Here is a 22425-nt window from a genome sequence, read left to right on the forward strand (position 1 = left end):
GTATTGCTAATAACTCTAAATCCGGGGAACAGTGAGTGTCAATAATTTTACTGTCACAACACCATTCATTATGTATATACATGCACAGTCCTCCTCCCTTGCCTTTGCCTGTTAATACTTTCGAACGGTCGTTTCGAAAAAGCGTTCGGCTAGCTAGCGATACCGCGGCGTCGGGGATAAGCGGGTGTAGCCACGTTTCTGTGATGATAATAATATTACAGTTTCTAACAAAGCTGTTGGTAGCAATACGAAGTTCCAACTCATCCATTTTGTGGGTGATGGATCGGGCGTTGGTCAAAAGGATACTGGGAAGCGGAGCTCGGTGTGGTTGTTGTTTCAGCTTAGCTGCCAGGCCCGCCCGGCATCCACGCTTCTGTTTCCTGTCCCTTCGCCGCCTTCGACGTGCTTTTGGTGGGCTGGCTAGCCACGGAGATCCCGGAGAGTGTGTTAAGAAATCGGATGTATCGCATATCCTTCGGATATTGAGTAAATCCAGGCGACTGTAAGATAACGAACGACACCGAACTGGAGAGCTGCTTAGAGCCGCTGCGTCAGTGCGCGCCGCCATCTTAAAGAAAGTGTGTTTTCCCAGGAAAAGAACATAAATAAGTAATATAAAAATATAGAGTCACATCCTGTTAAGGTAAATTCTAAAATATTGCACAATCTAAGATATTGCACATTGTTATTGCACACCCCGAAGTTATTGCACAGAAGGGATTGTGTGTCGTGCTAACGCAAGTTCAGAGTCCTGATGGCTGTGGGGAAAAACTGTCCTTAAGTCTATTTGTCCGTGCTTTGTGAGACCTGTAGCGTCTGCCAGAGGGCAGCAGCTGGAACAGGTTGTGACCAGGGTGGTATGGGTCCCTGACAATGTTCCCGGCTCTGCTGAGGTAGCGAGGGCTGGCTATGTCTTCCAGTGAGGGCAGAGAGCAGCCGACGATCTTCTGGGCGGTGTTGATCACTCTCTGCATGGCCTTTTTGTCTGCTGACGTGCTTCTAGCGTACCACACTGTAATGCAGTATGCCAGGATGCTCTCTACAGTGGCTCTATAGAAGGTTACTAGAAGCTTAGTGTCCAGTTTGTTCCTCCTGAGTACCCTGAAGAAATGGCGTTGTTTCTGGGCCTTCTTCACCACTGCCGTGGTGTTGGTAGACCAGGAGAGCTTGTCCATGACGTGGACCCCCAGGAATTTGAAGGACTGGATCCTCTCTACGCATACTCCATTTATGAGGGCAGATATACGAGCATACAGCGGCCGCGAGAGGCTGCTCATACGAACATCATGGGCACGGTCTTTCTGGTTGCAACTCCCTCGTGTAATGTCTCTACGAGCACTGGGCGGAGCGCTGCATTTTTTTCCAGTGTTTTTCCCCCCCGTCAGTCGGTGCGAATGGCGGAGCAAGCGCTAATACGAGAGGAGCGTGGCCAGATGATTCGCTGAAAGACGTTTCGCCGACGGACGTTTGACAGAGGGACAGGTCGCCGAATGGACGTTCCACCGAACGGTCAATCGGCGAAACTTCCGCTCGGCCGAACGGCCGTTCGGCCGAGCGGAAGTTTCGCCGGCGCGCTCGCCCCGCTCCCGAATCGTGTGTGTACAAGTTTTGCAACCTCAGCCCGCGGGCCATATAAAGCCCGTTAGGATTTTTAATCCGGTCCGTCGAGTATGTAAATCATATCCCTACGGTCATCGGAGGGGTTTCTCCCCGGGAACAGTGCTTTGTGGGCGGATTTTAATGACACATGCTGAGTTTCATTATCGAGCTCCATATATTTCCCGAGTTTGAGCACTTTAAAAATCGGCGGGGGTTCCCCCGAGCCTATCCGATAATAGTGCACCCTGAGCGGACTGGGTTGGACGACGCCCCGCTGAATTTCTGGAGCTCCAGAAATTTTTCAAATTTGAGCCCCACATTTATTGGAGGGGGTTTTTAACCGAGCACAGTGCTCTGTGGGCGGACAGGGGTGACACATGCCCCGCTGGAATCCTGAGCACCATATTTTTTTCTATGTGTGAACACCACATACATCGGCAGGGTTTTTTCCACGAGCGTATCCGAAAAAACGTCTATATACGACCATTCGCCAAACGGCTCAAAATGTGTTTAATGATTAAATACAAATACTAGTATTTGTATTTAATCATTAAACGCTGTTTTCGGCTGGATTTGACCGAATTTTAGTGCATTTTGAGCCGTTTGGCGAATGGCTCTGTTCTTAAAATGGCCGACAAGCGACGACGTCGAGCTCCGTTGTCTCAGAACACGCATCGGACATCTAGTCTGTATACACGAAGAATATGTGAATTTCCTTTGTCTTCTTTTAAATAAAATACTAGTATAAAATACAATACTAGTATTGTATATACAAATGCTAGTATTTGTATTTAATCATTAAACGCATTTTGAGCCGTTTGGCGAATGGTCGTATGTATATATATATATAGACGTTTTTTGCCTTATCGCGACATCATCGCGACATTTTACCGAGGAATTCACTTCCCTGGGCTCGGTTCTAATGTCCAAAGAGCTCCAGTATTTGTATTTAATCATTATATGCCGTGTACTTGTATTTAGAAATATGCCCAGCAGTACATGACCTTATTATTGCGGGGGGCAGGCAGTACATGCCCTTGTTATTCCTAAATGAATGTTATCTGTAACGGCCGTAAATGGCCCACGGGCCGAGATTGAAAAACTTGTACACACACGATCCGGGGGCGGGGCGAGCGCGCCGGCGAAACTTCCGCTCGGCCGAGTGGCCGTTCGGCCGATTGACCGTTCGGTGGAACGTCCATTCGGCAACCTGTCCCTCTGTCAAACGTCCGTCGGCGAAACGTCTTTCAGCGAATCATCCGAGCACCCGAGAGGAGTACACTACTTCTCGTTGGCAAGTGGTCGTGCGTTCTCCTATTGTGAGGACATTTGTGTGCATCATTTTCGGAATATTTTGAAGGGAATACAAAAGCAAACAACCCTCGATAGGTTGCATCTGAAAGTCAGGTTGGAGACTGGGCAAATAGAGCCAACCCGGAGAAGAAATTTAAAACAAAATTAGAATTAAGTTTAGTGTAAGGTTAGATTAAACTTATTTTTGAGTGTGTCTGCATCGTAATCCAAGTTCATTTAAATTGGTTTGTTCTGTTACGAGTGCATTGCCGTGCAAAAGGTCTCTCCACCTCCCTCTCTCTCCCCCTCTCCCCCCTGTCTCTCTGTCTCTCCCTTCTTTGAAATCTGTCTAATGTTAGTACTATTAAACACATTTTAGTACTATTAAACCACTAGTTACTTGTTACTTTTTTTAATAGATGGCGAATTAGAAAAAATATTTTTTTTCCAATCCAATAAACTGTTTTTGGTAGTTTTTCAGAGGGTTGGAAAGAATTAATTAGATTTTATTTCATTTCTATGGGAAACGTTTGTTTGAGTTGCTAGTAAATCGACATACGAGCTCAGTCCCGGAACGAATTAAGCTCGTATATCGAGGTACCACTGTAGAGTAAAGGTAAACAGATAGAATGCTAAACAAAAATTATTTTGACATCTAGGAATGAAATTCAAGAAAAATACGTACGTATCTTGCATAAAATGTGGAAAAAAACTCACGTTCCCTTCACTGCTCGTCGTGTGCGGTCGTTTGGTCGCCCGTTGTTTGGGTCCGGGCGACCAAAAGACCGGCGACATAACAAGGTAAAACAACACGGTCTACGCATCAATAAAAGCCAACAATGGCGCTGAGCAGTTTCACTGAGCGGACGTGTGAGTGTAAGAGTTTGTATGTACATGATTTGTCCCCTTAGGAAGGGACGTCAGTCAGGGTCTTAACAAGTTCTCCAACAAAACACAATAAAAGTAAGGGAAATTTGGAGATTTTCTTTAGCCTTATAATTAATAGGGCATTAAGTATGACTAAATAATAATTCGCAGTTTGTATTTAGGGAATTTGAGCAACGATTTAAATGGTAATTATCAATAACCTTCCGGGCGACCAAAAGACCGGCGACCAAACGACCGAGTACCACTGCTCGCTCGGGGGACAGCCATCTTACCTAATTCCCGGGGCAGCCATTTTACCTGGGACGCTGCCGTCTAAACCTAAAATGTGCTCTGACTGGCCAGATGCGAGTAGCCTAGATTTTGAAATAAAACAAAATTCCCCTTAGATTTTTTTTTTTAATTTCTTGTTCGAAAGTGACAACTATTGCAGTATTATGAACCATCGAAAGAATTGAGATATTTTGACATTAGAAGCAATATTGCTGCCACATCTTAAACTTATGGTATTTTTTTTTTAATTTTTGTAATTAGAAAGCATCAGGTTCTGATCAAGATAGACTTATTCTTTCAATTTGAATAATTTTATATATTGCATTTACAAAGTCAGGCATATTAACTTCCTTATGAGATTGACCTTAATAATCTTCTTATGATTCATATAGTATCTCAGAAATACCACTTGTGATGATTTTTCTCTTCAAAGTAACACATTTGTACTCCCTATTAAAACCATGAATCTGGTGTTAAAAATAAGGAATCGGGGGCCGCTTATACGCGAGAAATTGTAAAATTCAACAACTTCAAGGCAATTTTAAGGGTGCAGCTCATTCGCGCAGGTGGGTTATATGCGCGTAAATACGATATGTCACACTGTAGTCCTTTATAAACAAGATTTTGTTTACGTTCTTTGTCACTTATTTGGGTCTTTTGCCGGGAAAACGCACCTTTTGGAGAAGCACTACCAATTTCGTCATACGCAGTTTCTGGGTATGATGACAATTAGGCTTTTTGTCGAGTCAATGATGATGACAAAGCCTATGTCCGATTATTGTTATTTACAATTTTATTTGAAAAACTTTCAATTTTAATTTTCGTTTTGACATGTTACCTACAAACCTTTCTGTCTAGGCTCTTCTAGTTCTGCACCAGCCAGAGTCCATCGAACAGTGGAATCTTGACACTCCAATAGAGACTTTCTGGGACATCAGGTACTTCAAATAGTATATTTGGGTTTATACATTTGGAATCACTCAGTTTTAAGATACGTAGATTCCGTAATTTGGGGATTTTAAACCACGACAAGCACACACAACTGGAACACTGTGGTGTATATATAGTCCAGTGGGTGCTAATTTCTTTTCTCCTTTTTTTTAACAGGCTAATGAGCTGCATGTTTTTTGTGTAAATATCAATGGCTCACTATATAAAATGGAAATCAACTGAAAAATATGTATTTTTGGGGTCAAATTTGGTAGGTGTGGTTTATATTTGTCATGTTAGTCAATTTAACATTTTTATTATAGCATCACAGAGGACTAACTCTCTTGTTCTGTTGAGGGCAAGGCGCAGCGCTGTCTTCTCCAAATGCCTTCCAAATCTTTTGAATGCTGCGCCCCCAATTATTCAGAAAGATTAAAATATCAGATTACAGAGAAATAATGTGTGTATGTGCTAAGCCTCCATATTGGAACATCTGGCTTTCATTAAACAGTCGCAGTCTTTTTGACATAAACAATTCTCGAATCACATCATTTGCCGGAATCGCTTCTCCTCGATCCAAGATGGCCTCCCAGAATGTTTATCTCCCTTCTCTAGCCTCTCAGGAGTTGTCACCCAGAGTCACACAGATTTCATTGGCTTCAGGAAGTTCATAGCAAGCGAAAGGATACTGTATGTGTACTTCAGCTCTATTTAAATATCCATGTATGGTAGCAAATGTATGATAACACCTGTAGATGATACATATGATGATAATAAACTCAAAAATATTTTATCGCTGACCAGAGGTGCTCCGCCATGGTCCCGAAAAAATATAAAAAAGAGCCCAGAATAGTGTTTTTTGGTGGGACGGTCCAGCTCAAAGGGTATCCTAATCAGATGCGCGAGCCAACTCTTCTGGTTCCTTTCGATCTGGAGAAGCTGCGGCTCTACTCCGAGCCACTCCCGCATGACCGAGCTTCTCACCTTATCTCTAAGGGAGAGTCCGTAGACCCTGCGGAGGAAACTCATTTCAACCGCTTATATCCGGGATCTTGTTCTTTCGATCACGACCCACAGCTCGTGACCATAGATGAGGGTGGGAACCTAGATCGACCGGTAAATTGGATTGGATTGGATAACTTTATTCATCCCGTATTCGGGAAATTCGCCTTTTGGCTCAGCTCCTTCTTCACCACAAGGGACTGATGTATAGTCCGCATCACTGCAGACGCTGCACCGTCGATCCTCCTGCTCCATTCTTGCCTCACTTGTGTACAAGATATTTAACTACTCCACCTGGGTAAGGACCGCATCCCTGAGCTTAATGAAGCAAACAGAACCACATCATCTGCAAAAAGCAGAGATGCAAGACTGAACGCCACCAAACCGCACCCCCTCCACGCTACGCCTGCGCCTAGATATTTTGTCCATATAAGTTATGAACAGAATCCGTGACATATGTCAGCCCTCGCGGAGTCCAACCTCCACTGGACATGGACCAAACTCTGACACCGGTTATAGAGGGACCAGACCCTGAGTATTAGGGATTCCGGAACCCCATACTACTGGAGTACCCCCTCAAAGATCCCCGGGGGACACGGTTGGACGCCTTCTCCAAGTCCACAAAGCACATGGAGACGGGTTGGGTGAACTCCCACGCCCCCCGAGGGCCGTGCTGAGTGTGTAGAACAGAGCCACTGTTCCACTGCCAGGAAAAAAACACACTGGTCCTCCTGAATACGGATAATTAATCCTGTTATTGGTTTGGATTGGATAACTTTATTCATCCCATATTCGGGAAATTTCGTTGTCACCAATGTTCCCTCTAATTTTTCGTTGGTCTGAGCAGAAAGTCAACCTCCCTGAGCGCACTGAGTACCAGTGTGAGCGACATCATCGGTACTCGGATGATTCGACTAAAGACGTTTCGCCGACGGACGTTTGACAGACGGGCAGGTCGCCGAATGAACGTTCGGCGGAACGTCCATTCGGCGACCTGTCCATTTTTCATGTAAAACATGCTGTAAAACACGAAAAACATAAGTGGACAGAGCTACTGCCACTTGCTGCCGCTTAAACGGCGCCATCATGGGGAAAGGGGTAAAAAAATAAAAATAAAAAAATAAATAAAAAAAAATAAAAAATAAAAAATCCGATTTTTTTTTTTTTTTTACTGCGCGCCATATGATTGCTGCTGCGCAGCGAGGACGAGAGTAGTGCGCAATTGCGCACGCGCGCAGCTTAGAGGGAACACTGGTTGTCACAGTAGCAAGAGGGTGAGAATGCAGATATAGGAAAGGCATTTTAGACATAGATAGGTAATAAGTTAATAAATAAAATAAATACATGAATAAATATATAAATAAATAAATATTTTCAGTAAACATTTTACTTATGTCATCTATCCTTTTTTGTCAAATGGTAGGTAAAGTTCTAACCACAATTATGTTAGGAAATTCTACCGACCTTGGAACATTGCTGTAGGAAATAAATTGAATGCATCTCTCACATAGAGGCAGTGTTGAGTGAAATTGATGCAACTAGAATATACATACTAATTTGAAAGTTTTGGAACATCACAATTGAAGGTGGTATTGGCCAGAAGGGGGTTACAGAGCTGCCAACCTCCGTCGATGCCATTACCCTTGTCCCATTTCCGGAGTATTTCCGGAGTGAATGCGATTCACGCAAAACCCATATAAAATGTAACAAAAATTAGTGTAGGACAATTTAAATCAAACTTTTTTAACTTATTGAAAAAGTACAGCATAATGAAAATACGTTTATTTTTGTGTTTGGGTCTAGTGTGTTTTACAGTCAGTAATTCCAACATGTGTCATGCTGGTCACACTTGCATGTGCTGCAATGCGCAAAGGTCGGTCCTTTTGGAGACGCCTTCAACATGGGATACTTTGTCGAATACGAACCAATAAACTTCTGCGAGTCTCTGGGTTTCTTATTAGAAGTTTCATCCAAATTGCCATCCATTTTGCACTTAACCCAAGCACGCATATTGATAAGACTTACCAGTGAGGTGTACGCCCAACCCCAGAAATTATAGGATTTGTTTCAAAACAAAAAACTGGTGGTTTAGTCACCCTTAATAATACTTCCCTTGTGGAAAAAAAATGAAAATGAAAATGTTAAAGCGATAGAAGCTACTATGCAATCAATTCCGAATCAAATGCCACGCTGAAATCGCACAAGACGAATCATTCGTCAGAACCTTTAACTCGGATGATTCACAATTCACTCGTGTTACCAAATTCTTCTGGTTACAGTCTAATTGAATCAAGATGGTGGAAGCCGTAGTGATGGTTTGAATTTCAAGGGATTCAAATAGGAAATTTGGTACTTTACCGAAATGGTTGCTTAAAAAAATTAAGTGAATATTTTGGTTGATTTCTGGAGTTTAGGGATGTTGTCCGGAGTTCCGGAGTTTGCGTTGCATTTCTGGAGAAACTCCTGAAATCCCGGAGTAGTTGGCAGCCATGGGGTTATGCGTCAAGGGGGTAATTAGGGACTTTTAAGTGATTGACAGAATTGGAGTTGGTAGCCTAGGGTTTGTGATTTTTGAAAATCCTGGTAAATCGCAACAATTCGTCTTAACTCTGTTTGTAGAAAGGGATAAATAAACAAACAGACTCAATGTACTATTTTTCTTTCCAAATTATGGTTTCTAAAAGGCACTTGGACCATGCCATATACAGATTTTATACTAGTAGGCAATGTTCCCTCTAATTTTTCGTTTGTCTGGGCAGAAAGACAACCTCCCTGACCACACTGAGTACCAGTGTGAGCAACATCATCATTGCTCGCTATGGGCACACACCAGTAGAACACCTGCCATGAGCAGGTGCATGTCGGGGTACCTTGCTTGCTATATTTTTGATGGTGAAAAGGCGGACGGGTGAAAGGGGAATGCACGTGCGCATATCATGCTTGACAATATTAGCAATTGGCAATGCTGTTTTCCTCTGCTACCGGCAACAGAAAGTTCCGGATTACAGCCGAAATGGGTAAAACGAGATCGTAAAAACGTATTTAAAAAAGGAAAACGTTTTTTTTCCTGTACAAAGGTTGTTATACAACGTACACAATTTGAAATGATCAAAAAACGTATACCTTGACAGTTATGTGTCTACTAGCCATAAATGATCTAGTCCTAATAAAATGTAATGATTCATATCTGTGGATAAAATATCTGAATAAATGACACTAGAATCTGCACAAATCTGACTTCAAGTTGACCTCATTTTTCACATCTGTCCTCACTTCTGATTCTGCTTCAAATGACTTTTCCGCTGAATGTGTCACTCGAGATAGTCAGCGTCCATTTATGTGCAATATTTTTCCATCGGAAAACTCGCTTACAACTTAAGCTTCGCTGTATGTTTTGCGGGAGAACTTTCTTTTGATTTTTGATTTGATTTATTTCATAAGGGACAGCACATATTCATGAACATACATATGTAAATATGTAAGATTGCAGCCAAGGGCTAATTTCCATCGATAGTCCATCGTGTAAATTGAAGACAAACAATGACATACCACAAACACACACTGAAACACACAGACGCACACTTGGCAAAGTTTTCGACAGTTCTCACCCAATTTCACCGCTTGTTCTTCTATTTGCTCCGACAGCCATTCCATCTTAGAAGAACCGCATTTCTTTTTTACTTTGACTCGTTTGGCCATGATAAAGGCTTGGCAGCAGCTCCACCGAGTTGTTGGCTATATGCTAACCTGCGAAATGAAGTCATGCCGCGGAAGTAAACACACGCGACCCGAACCGCATCATATCATTGGCTGGACACGGTGTTTGTTAGTTTTATCCGAAATGACCTTTTGTTGTCGTTTGTCGGTCGGTGACAGGCTGCCACTCTCTGAATGGCACAGAAAAAAATGTAATGTCTTTTTTTTTGCAATTCAGGTTGGCGTACAAAAAAAGCGTTCGATTTGATTTTGTGCGCTGCATATGTTTGCCGTGCGCAGAGAACGCGAGAGTAGTGCGCAATCGCGCACGCGCGCAGCATAGAGGGTACATTGCTAGTAGGGCATTATTATTGCCACTAAGTCAACACTGATTTTGCTCAATTCATTTCAGCATGTATTAAATACATTTTTATTTATTAGTTCACAGGTTCTGTTCCTCATCTGCCGCAAACTTATTGGCCAACAGATGGTCAATGGCACTGAAGTTCTCAAGTGGTTACGGGAGATCCTCATTTGCAGGAATAAATTTCTTCTTAAGAACAAGGTACTCTATGCCCTACTACTCCACAGACACTCTTATGGTCCATGGTTTGACATAGTGCATTACAATAATGTACAGCGAAACTTGTAACTGAAAGTCTGTTAAGTAACAGTAACAATTCCAAACTGATATACAAATACATGAAATAGGATTTAAAAAGTCAATATTCATTATTATTTTCATGAAGTAGATAAGGGGTTACTATCTTTTTTTGTAATTTGGACGTTAGGTAGAGGAAAATTATAATTTTTTAACCAATTTGTCAAATGGCCTCAGTAAAATCACTAATTATTTTTTATAAATGTCGAAAAGGCAGCATTGTTCATAGTACGCCTGCTGCATACAGTTGTATTGCCTCACCTCAGTGGACTCTAATGCTACGTACAAGCTTTGAAGACTATCACGCACTATCACATGGGAGGGTAATTAACTAAATTTGACAGATAGGACTTTGTTTAGCCAAAACACGTAGTCATTTTATTTGTAAAATAAAAAAGGGCAAAAAAACACCATCTTTAATCCTATTTTGTCTTTTTTCATTCATTCTCTGAACCGCTTATCCTCACACCAGTCGTGGGGTTTCCTGGAGCTTATCCCAGCTAAGTATGGGCACCAGTGGCCACCCAATTGCAGGGCACAAGGGGAAGAACAACCACACACGTTCACACTCATACCTAGGGGCAATTTAGACTGTCCAACCAGCCTACCATGCATGTTTTGGGGATGTGAGAGGAAACCGGAGTCCTCTTCCATTTAGTTTCATTACTGTGCCGGTCAAAGTTTTAGTTGTTTTTATTACCCTCAGAAATTCAATCGATTTATTGAAAAATAGTACATGTTGTGGAGGAAATTAGAACAACACGAGCACAGCTTATATAAGCGTATTTTTTCCGTCCGACCAAGGGATGAACTTAATAACTGGACATATACAAGGAAGTACCAGCTGGTAAATAGTCTTTTCGTTTTTGTCCGGATATTTTCCTCTGTGGGCATGCTTACAGAATCTCAGCACTCATAGGGCAAGCTGTTTTTCTCACTTTTTAAAGCATTATTGTATGTACCGTACTTTTCCGACTATAAATCGCACCCGAGAAAAAGTCGCACTTGCCAAAGAATGCAAAACGAAATGCATCTGATAATCGCTCATTTTGGCCATACTATTGTTCTTTTGCGTTCATGCTCCGTGTTAGCCGCTAACCATACTAAAAAGACGTTTCCTTAGCATCCTCTTCTTCTCTTGAACATTGGTCTGGAACTAGCGTTCATGTCACGACAGCGCCTCTGTTGTTTGTGCTGGTCGGATGATGTAATTGCAGTTTAAAACTATCAAATATTTATCGAAGGTTTTTATTATTATTGTTGACGATAATTACCATTATCGTTTTATCACCCAGCTCTAATTTCCAGCAACCTATCCCTGCTGCAATTAAGCAGTCATAACATGTGAAAGGAAACAGGACCAGTTATATTACAGATGCAACTGGCATATACATTTCAAGATATTTGTGTAGGCTTTAGTGCAGGGGTACTTTTTTTCGTGACCGGACGATTCGCCGACGGACGATTCGCCGACGGACGATTCGCCGACGGACGATTCGCCGACGGACGATTCGCCGACGGACGATTCGCCGACGGACGATTGGCCGAATGGACGTTTAGCCGAAAAGGGATTCGCGCGCTCGCCCCGCCCCCGGATCGTGTGTGTACATGTTTTTCAACCTCGGCCTGCGGGCCATATTCGGCCCGTTACAGATAACATTCATTCACGGCCAAACACGCAGAACAGTACGTGACAGAAGAAATAGAGAAAAGAAAGTAGTAGTAACAGTAAGTACTGTAAGAAATTGTAAATCCAGAAATCCTACTACAGAAAACTTACACCAGCATAGAAAACGTTGAGATTAATCTTTGAATTAAGGTTCTCATAGCAAATCATTTTGAATATATATTTCCTAAAATAATGGGAAATTATTTAAAATTAAAATATTGTTCTTATTGGCACACATCACTAGAAGTAAAAGTGTGTTCCATGGCATTTTCAGGTATTGTTCTCTAAGCCCTCTAGTCTGTCCAAGGCGCTTAGAATTTCACATAAGTCTTCTAGTGTTATTTTTCTGTGTCAGGCACGTAGCTCCAAGCAAAAGAGTGTGTATGTGAACATATATAAGAATATTGATCTTTATTTATCCTCTTGGATGCAAGTTTAATAATGGGTCATTTGGGAGTAAATAGACATCAATCCCCAGCTTTGATAAATTACATTGCATGTCCAAATGGCTACTACTTTAAACGCAAGGATAAAATAAAAAATATAAAACATTGGCAGCACATTGTAGTACGTACTTGTATTTAGAAATAAGTCCAGCGGGGGGCAGTACATTTTGAGATGGCTTCCCCTGTAAAGTAACAGGATAGTCAATTTGAGGCACAAAAGAAAAAAACAAACCTGCACAACTTGACGAGATCCATACCCAGTGTTCCCTCTAAGCTGCGCGCGTGCGCAATTGCGCACTACTCTCGTCTTCTCTGCGCAGCAGCAATCATATGGCGCGCAGTAAAAAAAAAAATCGGATTTTTTTTTTTATTTTTATTTTTTTTTATTTTTTTTACCCCTTTCCCCATGATGGCGCCGTTTAAGCGGCAGCCAGTGGCAGTAGCTCTGTCCACTTATGTTTTTCATGTTTTACAGCATGTTTTACATGAAAAATTAGAGGGAACATTGACATGCACCTGCTTGTGGCAGGTGTGATACTGGTGTGCCCATAGCGAGCAATGATGTCGTGACCGGATGATTCGCCTAAAGACGTTTCGCCGACGGACGTTTGACAGACGGACAGGTCGCCGAATGGACGTTCCGCCGAACGTTCATTTGGCGGCCTGCCCGTCTGTCAAACGTCCGTCGGCGAAACGTCTTTAGGCGAATCATCCGAGTACCGATGATGTCGCTCACACTGGTACTCAGTGCGCTCAGGGAGGTTGACTTTCTGCTCAGACCAACGAAAAATTAGAGGGAACATTGTCCATACCTGTCTTATCCCACATCTTCCGGGTATATTTAACAAGTATATTTCTGCGTATCTCGAACTCCAAAGAGTTATCTATTAAACAACTACTACTTTGTCTTAATTTGTTCTCACGGCTGCAAGAAATGATTCCCACAGTGCAAAAAATTGATGCGGAAATATCTTTTGAATATTTTGCAAAAAAACAGAACAAAGAAAATATTACACTTCATCATTGAAAACATGTATTTTGTACTAGGGCAAAACAAAAAATTCAGACATTACAGGGAGCCTTCATTTAAGTAGATTTGCAACACAATAAATGTTCAGGAGTTAAAATCGGACCTTTATAAGATTTTTACGGTCACTGTACACCATCCAGTTTGAGGGTCCAGGCTTGTCCAGGAGTGTAGGGGAGCTCAGGTAACTCAATAGCAGGGCCAGCATTTGGCTTGATTGGAGACCAATCTAAAGCCTTTGGCTCTCCCAACAATGTCACCTTTAGGGTCATTTGGAAATTTTAATAAGGATAATTTGGTTAGTATCCTCTCAGTCAAGAGTCAAACTTTAATGCATTTTCTATTTCAATTGGAGGAGTCTAACATATTTTGGAAAATAATATTTGAAATAAAAAATGTTGAATAATCTCTATCGTGGTGTTTGCAGATGTTTTAGGCTCCAAAAGTTGCACAATGGACTTGGAGCGTTTAGTTGTCATGATGGCATTTTAGTTTGTAATTAGTAGTACGTACTTGTATTTAGAAATATGTCCAGCGGGGGGCAGTACATGCCCTTGTTATTCCTAAATGAATGTTATCTGTAACGGCCGTATATGGCCCGCGGGCCGAGGTTGAAAAACATGTACACACACGATCCAGGGGCGGGGCAAGCGCGCAAATCCCGTTTCGGCGAAACCTTTGTTCGGCCGAATGAACGTTCGGTGGAACGTCCATTCGGCGACCTGTACGTCTGTCAAACGTCTGTTGGCGAAACGTCTTTAGGCGAATCATCCGGTCACGCTCCTTTGAGGCAATATAATGGGTGTTTACCCTGCTACCTACCACAAAGATACAGAAGTGTTTTCCATCTGGACTCCAAGGTTTGGATGAATATGCCCTCCCCGTTGACATCCAGCCAAGCACCGACTCCCCGCAATCTCTCCTCAAACACGGCTGGGATCATTCCGTCGGGAGTCGGGCCCACATTTAGGAGGTAGTTACCTCCTAGTGCTACTGTCTGAACTAGATCCTAAAAAAAGAAGAGTACATTTGAAAAAAGAGGACTTGTTTTTTTAAGCCTGAATTCAATGACCACTATCACCATTTTTAGCTGAGGTCATCGTCTTTTGAACAAAAATACTTTTTCATATTTTAGTAATTTCAAAATGTGCTAGTCTTCGTTTCGTTTACTGAAAATGTTAGCAGGTGCAAAAATTTAAATGATTTTTCTCTTAAAATACATAAAAGGTTTCAATGTCGATTAAACATTGACAAATGCATGTCTTACAAAGTTCAAATATGGTGCTGCTGCTTAATAAAAATATTCCTGAATACTCTTCCCGTGACATATAGTGCAGTTATGAGCACAAACACGTTGAAATACTAGCTTGAACTAGGCACTCAAAAATGAAATATACGTCTTCAAATTATAACGGGCTATTTACTGAAAGAATCTTTACATCTATTATATCTTAAAATGACTTGTTACAACTTACCTCTGAGCAAGTATCGGCGTGGCAAACTTTCAGGTGAAAATTTCAAAATGTGTTGTCTGTGGTCTCCAAAAAGGTCAACGCATTCCACTCTTCTTTAAAATGCGATCTTCTTTGGGCCGTTCCCAAAAACTGAGCCTCGCTCAAAATGTACTGCCCCCCGCTGGACATATTTCTAAATACAAGTACGTACTACAATGTGCTGCCAATGTTTTATATTTTTTATTTTATCCTTGCGTTTAAAGTAGTAGCCATTTGGACACGCAATGTAATTTATCAAAGCTGGGGATTGATGTCTATTTACTCCCAAATGACCCATTATTAAACTTGCATCCAAGAGGATAAATAAAGATCAATATTCTTATATATGTACACATACACACTCTTTTGCTTGGAGCTATGTGCCTGACACTGAGAAAAACAACACTAGAAGACTTATGTGAAATTCTAAGTGCCTTGGACAGACTAGAGGGCTTAGAGAACAATACCTGAAAATGCCATGGAACACACTTTTACTTCTAGTGATGTGTGCCAATAAGAACAATATTTTAATTTTAAATAATTTCCCATTATTTTAGGAAATATATATTCAAAATGATTTGCTATGAGAACCTTAATTCAAAGATTAATCTCAACGTTTTCTATGCTGGTGTAAATTTTCTGTAGTAGGATTTCTGGATTTACAATTTCATTACAGTACTTACTGTTACTACTACTTTCTTTTCTCTATTTCTTTTGTCACGTACTGTTCTGCGTGTGTTTTGCCGTGAATAAATGCCCTTGTTATTCCTAAATGAATGTTATCTGTAACGAGGCGTATATGGCCCGCGGGCCGAGAATGAAAAACATGTACACACACAATCCGGGGGCGGGGCGAGCGCGCGAATCCCGTTTCGGCGAAACGTCCGTTCGGCGAAACGTCCATTCGGCGAACTGTCCGTTGACCAAACGTCCGTCGGCGAAACGTCTTTCAGCGAATCGTCCGAGTACCAACTTTTTCCTCCAAGGTCTACTTTTCAAGAAATTAACCTTCTACGATCTACCTTTTTTTCTAGGCCACTGACATAGCTCAGTAATTATTTATATTGATATAGTGGAGCAAATAATATTTAGTCAACCACCAATTGTGCAAGTTATCCTACTTGAAAAGATTAGAGAGACCTGTAATTGTCAACATGGGTAAATGATAGGTTTATCCTTAGGTATTTCCAAATTCACCTTTCAATCAAAGAGGCATCTGAAGTCACATCCTTTAATCTTGCAAGAAAAGAATACATCCACCCGCGTGTCCGGTCAAGATCATTCTCATAACTCGATGTCTCTCTCTTCCCAAAACAATCCACAGTTCGATGTGAACCATCTTGATGCGCAGTTCTCTTGATGCGAACCACAGTCATTACTTTTGCAAGAGATGTATTAAAATGCCCTTTGTATTAATGTCAATAACTCTTCGTTGCAAGCACATATAATATAGATACACATTTATAATAATGATAAACTTAATATTCCCCCCTGTTATTATATATTTGTACGCAATCCCATAATCATTTTTTATTTATGACAAATACAAATACACTTGGGGGAAGTCCGTTGTCTCGATCTTTACCAGAATTCACCTTACTTGCATGTCTGGCCTGAAAAAGGAAGAACAAAATCATTCTCGTTCAACTCATTTTCATAATTTGCATAATCCTGGACATCAATGTTATCACCAGTAGGCTGTCTAATAAGCAGATATAATCGTTGTAATTCGGAACTTGTTAGAGCCACTGTATCAACCCTAAGTCGCTCTAGCAAAAAGCGTAAGCAGGGGATAAGACAATACCCGCACATTGTCAAAGTATTAGCCAAAACAGCTATTGATATCACCTCGGTGAAGGCCAATTTTTTACATTTGCCGAAGGCCTTATCCCCCCAGTCTGCCAGAAGGTGGACCGTTCCACTCCAGAGTGCCTCTTCGTTTCCGGTTCAGGGTCTGCAGGCCTTCAACGGCCCAGGTTAGGGACCCATTGGGGGACGTGTTGTTGAGTGCAACATTTTCAAACATTGCACATTGTAATGGATGTTGTTCATCCTATTCATATATTTATTTTGCGTAACCCAAAGAAAAATAGACTCCTGCTGCAATTTGGCAAACCAACCCATAAGTCGGATCGCCATCCCTCGATGAGGCTCAACGTCGCCGAGAGAGGCCAGTCGCCCCACCGAAATTCCGAGCCGCCAATTGTATCTCCTCCACTCTAAAACAGATACTGGTAAAAACAGTGAAACCAAAGCACATAGTCCTGTTTCTTTTTTTTCAGGAGTTATATAATTTATTTGCCCCACTTCACCACCATAAGCCAAAACGTGGAATCAGTGAGACCGTTTGTCTTGGACAATGGGCAGACCATGTCTCATCTACCGCACCCAGATTCAGACTATGCCCTGTAAGGTTCAAACGGGTAAAGTTAGCACAGTGGAAAAATTGACTTGTCATTCACTGCTTCTGTAACAGGATAGACACCGTTTCAATATTTTTCCTTTTCTTTACAAGCAGGACACTTTTTTTCTTTTGTAAAAAACACTTTCCCCAAAGAATGGTGATTGAGGGAGATGTTATATCCGATCGCATTTTCCCTCGTCTGGTAGTTTGTTTTAACCCTTTGTAAGAAGGTTTAGCCTCAATTGAAACGTTTGAACCATTGAAACCATATGGAGACAATAAAACAAATTATACAAAGTTCTTTCCAATTAATATTGGAGTGTTTGCATTTTATTGGGTCAGAAAGTTTATCTTACCCGTCTCCTCAACCGTTTCAACTGAGGGATACCTTCTTACAATGCAAAAGGTGGCTCCACATCCCCTTCTCGGCGTGCTGGTGCTTCTTCTTTATACTGCAGGTTGAGCACCACCGTTGGTCCAGTCCGTTTCCTGTTGAGAAGCACAGTTTCCTTCTGCTAACCCAATTTGAATGCGTTTTCTTAAAGATTTTTCCAGTTCCAATCGTGCTGTGAATAATGGCGATTTGTATGGTCTACTAAATAGGATTTCCTTATGTTGTTGTCCTGTTGAACTCGTTATGTAGGCAGTGATTTCATAACTATAATAATGATAAACCTAACAGTAAACCTCAACCATGAGAGACAGAATGTGGAAAAAAAACAGACGATCACATTGTTTGATTTTTAAAGAATTTATTTGAAAATTATGGTGGAAAATAAGTATTTGGTCAATACCAAAAGTTCATCTCAATACTTTGTTATATACCCTTTTTTTGGCAATAACGGAGGCCAAACAATTTCTCTAACTCTTCACAAGCTTTTCAGACACTGTTGCTGGTATTTTGGCCCATTCCTCCATGCAGATCTCCTCTAGAGCAGTGTTTTGGGGCTGTCGTTGGGCAACACGGACTTTCAACTCCCTCCACAGATTTTCGATGGGGTTGTGATCTGGAGAATGGCTAGGCCACTCCAGGACCTTGAAATGCTTCTTACGGAGCCACTTCTTTGTTGCCCTGGCTGTGTGTTTGGGATCATTGTAATACTGTAAGACCCAGCCACGTCTCATCTTCAATGCCTTGCTGATGGAAGAAGATTTTCACTCAAAATCTCTCAATTCATTCTTTCCTCTACACAGATCAGTCTTCCTGGTCCATTTGCAGAAAAACAGCCCAAAGCATGATGTTTCCACCCCCATGCTTCACAGTGGTTATGGTATTCCTCGGATGCAATTCAGTATTCTTTCTCCTCCAAACACGAGAACCTGTGTTTCTACCAAAAAGTTCAATTTTGGTTTCATCTGACCATAACACATTCTCCTAGTCCTCTTCTGAATCATCCAAATGGCAGTGCAGGATTTGAGTCCCTGGCGGCGCATTGTGTTACTGATAGTAGCCTTTGTTACCGTGGTCTCCGCTCTCTCTAGGTCATTCACTAGGTCCCCCCGTGTGGTTCTGGGATTTTTGCTCACCGTTCATGCTATCATTTTGACACCACGGGGTGAGATCTTGCATGGAGCCCCAGATCGAGGGAGATTATCAGTGGTCTTGTATGTCTTCCATTTTCTAATAATTGCTCCCACAATTGATTTCTTTACACCAAACATTTTACCTATTGCAGATTCAGTCTTCCCAGCCTGGTGCCGGTCTACAATTTTGTCTCTGGTGTCCTTCGACAGCTCTTTGGTCTTGGCCATAGTGGAGTTTGGAGTGTGAGACTGAGGTTGTGGACAGGTGTCTTTAATACCGATCATGAGTTAAAGCAGATGCTATTAATACAGTTAACGAGTGGAGACCTCGTTAGAAGAAGTTAGACTTCTTTGACAGCCAGAAATCTTGCTTGTTTGTCGGTGACCAAATACTTTCCAGTCTAATTAGGAAATAAATTCTTTAAAAAAAAATGTGATTTTCTGTTTTTTTCCCACATTCTGTCTCTCATGGTTGAGTTTTACCCATGTTGACAATTACAGGCCTCTAATCTTTTCAAGTAGGAGAACTTGCACAATTGGTGGTTGACTAAATACTTATTTGCCCCACCGTATACAGTAATACAGTGGTACCTCGTTATACGACCGCTGGTCATACAATATTCTCGTCTTACGACGGAAATTTCGATCGAATAATTCGCCCATCATGCGATCAAAATTTCGTGATGCCACCAAGCCAGGTGGCCATGGCACTGTCTTTTTTGCATATCTTTCGTGTACAACAATATCTACGAGCACTGAACGATTAATTCAGGCGAGTTTCTCCTACGCATCGACCAGAAAACGCACAACGCGCATGCGCGGGCAAAAAGAGGGCTTTCTGGGTAATGAAGTATACTTGTGCACACAACGCCGATAGGCAATGGCACTCTTTCTCAGAATGAAACTTTATTACCCACAATCAATACGTGGGTAAGCTCAGCTGTTGCATTTCCTGTTATTATTATTATTATCTAATATGAGGAGTATTATATTACTTCTCGTTCGCTGCTCCTAAGAACATCAGCGGCACTGGCTCGCAATTCCCTCTTTGTAATATTTCTGGTCGCAACTCTCTCTCATAGGCGCTGTTCAAAGCGGTTGCGACCAGAGCCATTACAACGAGGGAGTTGCAAGCCGGTCTTTGAGCAGCGGAGCGATCGCTAAAATGTACTACAAGACTATTTCTCGTTGGCAAGTGGTCATGGGTTATCCTATTGTGAGGACATTTGTGTGAATCATTTTCGGAATATTTTGAAGGGAATACGTAGTACAACAGCAAACAGCCCATCGATAGCGAACGTGAGGGTGGAGGCGTGGCAAACCGCCAACCCGGAAAACGAAGGTAACAAAAGATTACAACAAAATTAGAATTCAGTTTTGTGTAAAGTTACATTAAACGTATGTTTGAGTGTCTGTATATATTAATCCAAGTTAATTTAAATTTGTTTGTTCCATTTACGAGTGCGCTGTCGTGGAAAAAAATAAAATCAATTTTCCCATAGAAAATAACTAAATACAAATTAATTCATTCTGACGCTCTGAAAAAAACACCTACAAATAGGATATTACTATGGAAAAACATGTTTTCAATTGTTCTAACTCACCACCTACCCACACAAAGTAACGGATACCTATCTCGTGTTTATGATCTGCAATAAAATGTGACATTATTGTGTACAGTATTGTATTAAGTTCTTAGCTTTGAGACGGACGTAGCGGATAACGGCGGAGGAGAGAGACTTGACCTGTTCAGTTCGCTACATGTTTGTGACACTACGTAACATAACAAACTTTAAACTTAACTTAAATGAACCTGCTTAGTATGCGGACATATAATGGATAATATATATGGATGTACCGTATTTATTCGAGTATAATGTGCAACCCTAACCCCGTACCAAAAAAACGAAGCAGTTTGGGTGCGCATTATACACAAATCCTGGTGAAACACTGCCCTATATATATATATATATATATATATATATATATATATATATATATACATATAAATATATATATATATATTAGCAGGTGAACGTTAGTTTTTTCATATATATATAGCTGATATTGCCCCTGCTAAGGCCACACTCTCAATATCAGCTATATATATATATATATATATATAGCTGATATTGCCCCTGCTAAGTCCACACTCTCAATATCAGCTATATATATACATCTATATCTATCTATCTATCTATATATATATATATATATATATATATATATATATATATATATATATATATATATATATATATATATATATATATAGCTGATACGTCATTTTGGGAAGAATATCCGCCAGCGAGTTTCCAGGTGCACACACACATGCACACATCCATCCGTACATGACGCTTTATAAGGATTAGAGAATTGATAAAGCATGATTTATGGATGGCTGGATGTTTTATAACTCCCGTCACGACAGAACAAAAAAAGTTTTCCGGGGAGCATCTAGAAACTCGCTGTCAGACCAATCAGCCGCGCGGTGTGTTTAAGGCACATCATGTAAAAACAACGATGCATACATCAACTCTGGTTTCAGCTTTAACAAAAAAAGTTGAGTTTGCACACTTGGAGAAGGTGAAGAAATTCAATCACTCGTCTATTAGGATCCGACAGCCGTTTCTGGCTACCATAAATTTCAACTCTCTACATTGCATGGTTTGGACAAAGATAGCGAGAGAATCTTAACATACACACACAATCACACCCATAAATCACGCTTTATAAGGATTATAGATAAAGAAAAGATAAACAGATAAAAAACTAAACAAAATATATTTTGATGTCTATGAAGATAATTCAAGGAAAACAATCAACCGTATCTTGCATAAAATGTGAAAAAACTAACATTCCCGTCACTGCTCGCTCAGGGCACGGCCATCTTATCGTAGTTAAACGTGTTCAGACTGGTCAGACGTGAGTACACTTACTTGTGACTGCTGTTGCTCGCTCGCACGCCGCCATCTTACCGTAGTTAAATATGCTCTCACCGGAGCTTATAACGGCCGTGTCAGCACATCACAATAGTTGAGGCTGATAGGTCTTGCGGTCGATCTTTGAAATATAAACCTTGACAACTATGTAATGTGTATGCTATTATTGCACCCAGAGACTTGGTAAACACTACATATAGTGCTATGGGCATATTTCCAGGTTGTGTTACTTCCGTTTTGAATTTGTCTACGTGCAAACAACACCTTCCCTTTCAGAACACAGAAAGGAAATGATTGTACATTTGTGGTTATGAAATAAAACAAAATTATGCTTTGATTTTTTCTTTTTATTTCTTGTTCGAAAGTGACAACTATTGCAGTAACATGAACCATCGAAAAAAATAGAGATATTTTGACATTTGAAGCAATTTGGCCGCCACAACATCTTAAACTTCTGGTAAGAAAATTTTAATTTATGTCATTAAAAAGAATCAGGTTCTTATCAAGATAGACTTATTGCCTTTTTCAAATTGAATAATTTTCTATTATGCATTTACAAAGACAGGCATATTAACTTATGA

At 41.0% G+C, this 22425-nt stretch overlaps 1 protein-coding gene across 10 annotated transcripts in view; it reads left to right on the forward strand.

The window, feature by feature from the left end:
- Window positions 1-22425, forward strand: part of nf1a (neurofibromin 1a) — a 278314-nt gene that overhangs the window by 77703 nt on the left and 178186 nt on the right. For 9 of the 10 annotated variants that reach the window (XR_013303594.1, XM_077611678.1, XM_077611683.1 and 6 more), the window contains 2 exons: window positions 4909-4988; window positions 10120-10243. Coding sequence is in view for 9 of the 10 variants with exons in the window: in XM_077611678.1 (XP_077467804.1) it covers window positions 4909-4988; window positions 10120-10243 (204 nt within the window). In the remaining variant the exon portion in view is untranslated. Of the gene's footprint in view, window positions 1-4908; window positions 4989-5157; window positions 6437-10119; window positions 10244-22425 lie in introns of those variants that run through there. The other variant, XM_077611685.1, reaches the window with a different exon arrangement.

The sequence above is a fragment of the Stigmatopora argus genome, chromosome 10 (genome assembly GCF_051989625.1).
Source record: "Stigmatopora argus isolate UIUO_Sarg chromosome 10, RoL_Sarg_1.0, whole genome shotgun sequence".
NCBI lineage: Eukaryota > Metazoa > Chordata > Actinopteri > Syngnathiformes > Syngnathidae > Stigmatopora > Stigmatopora argus.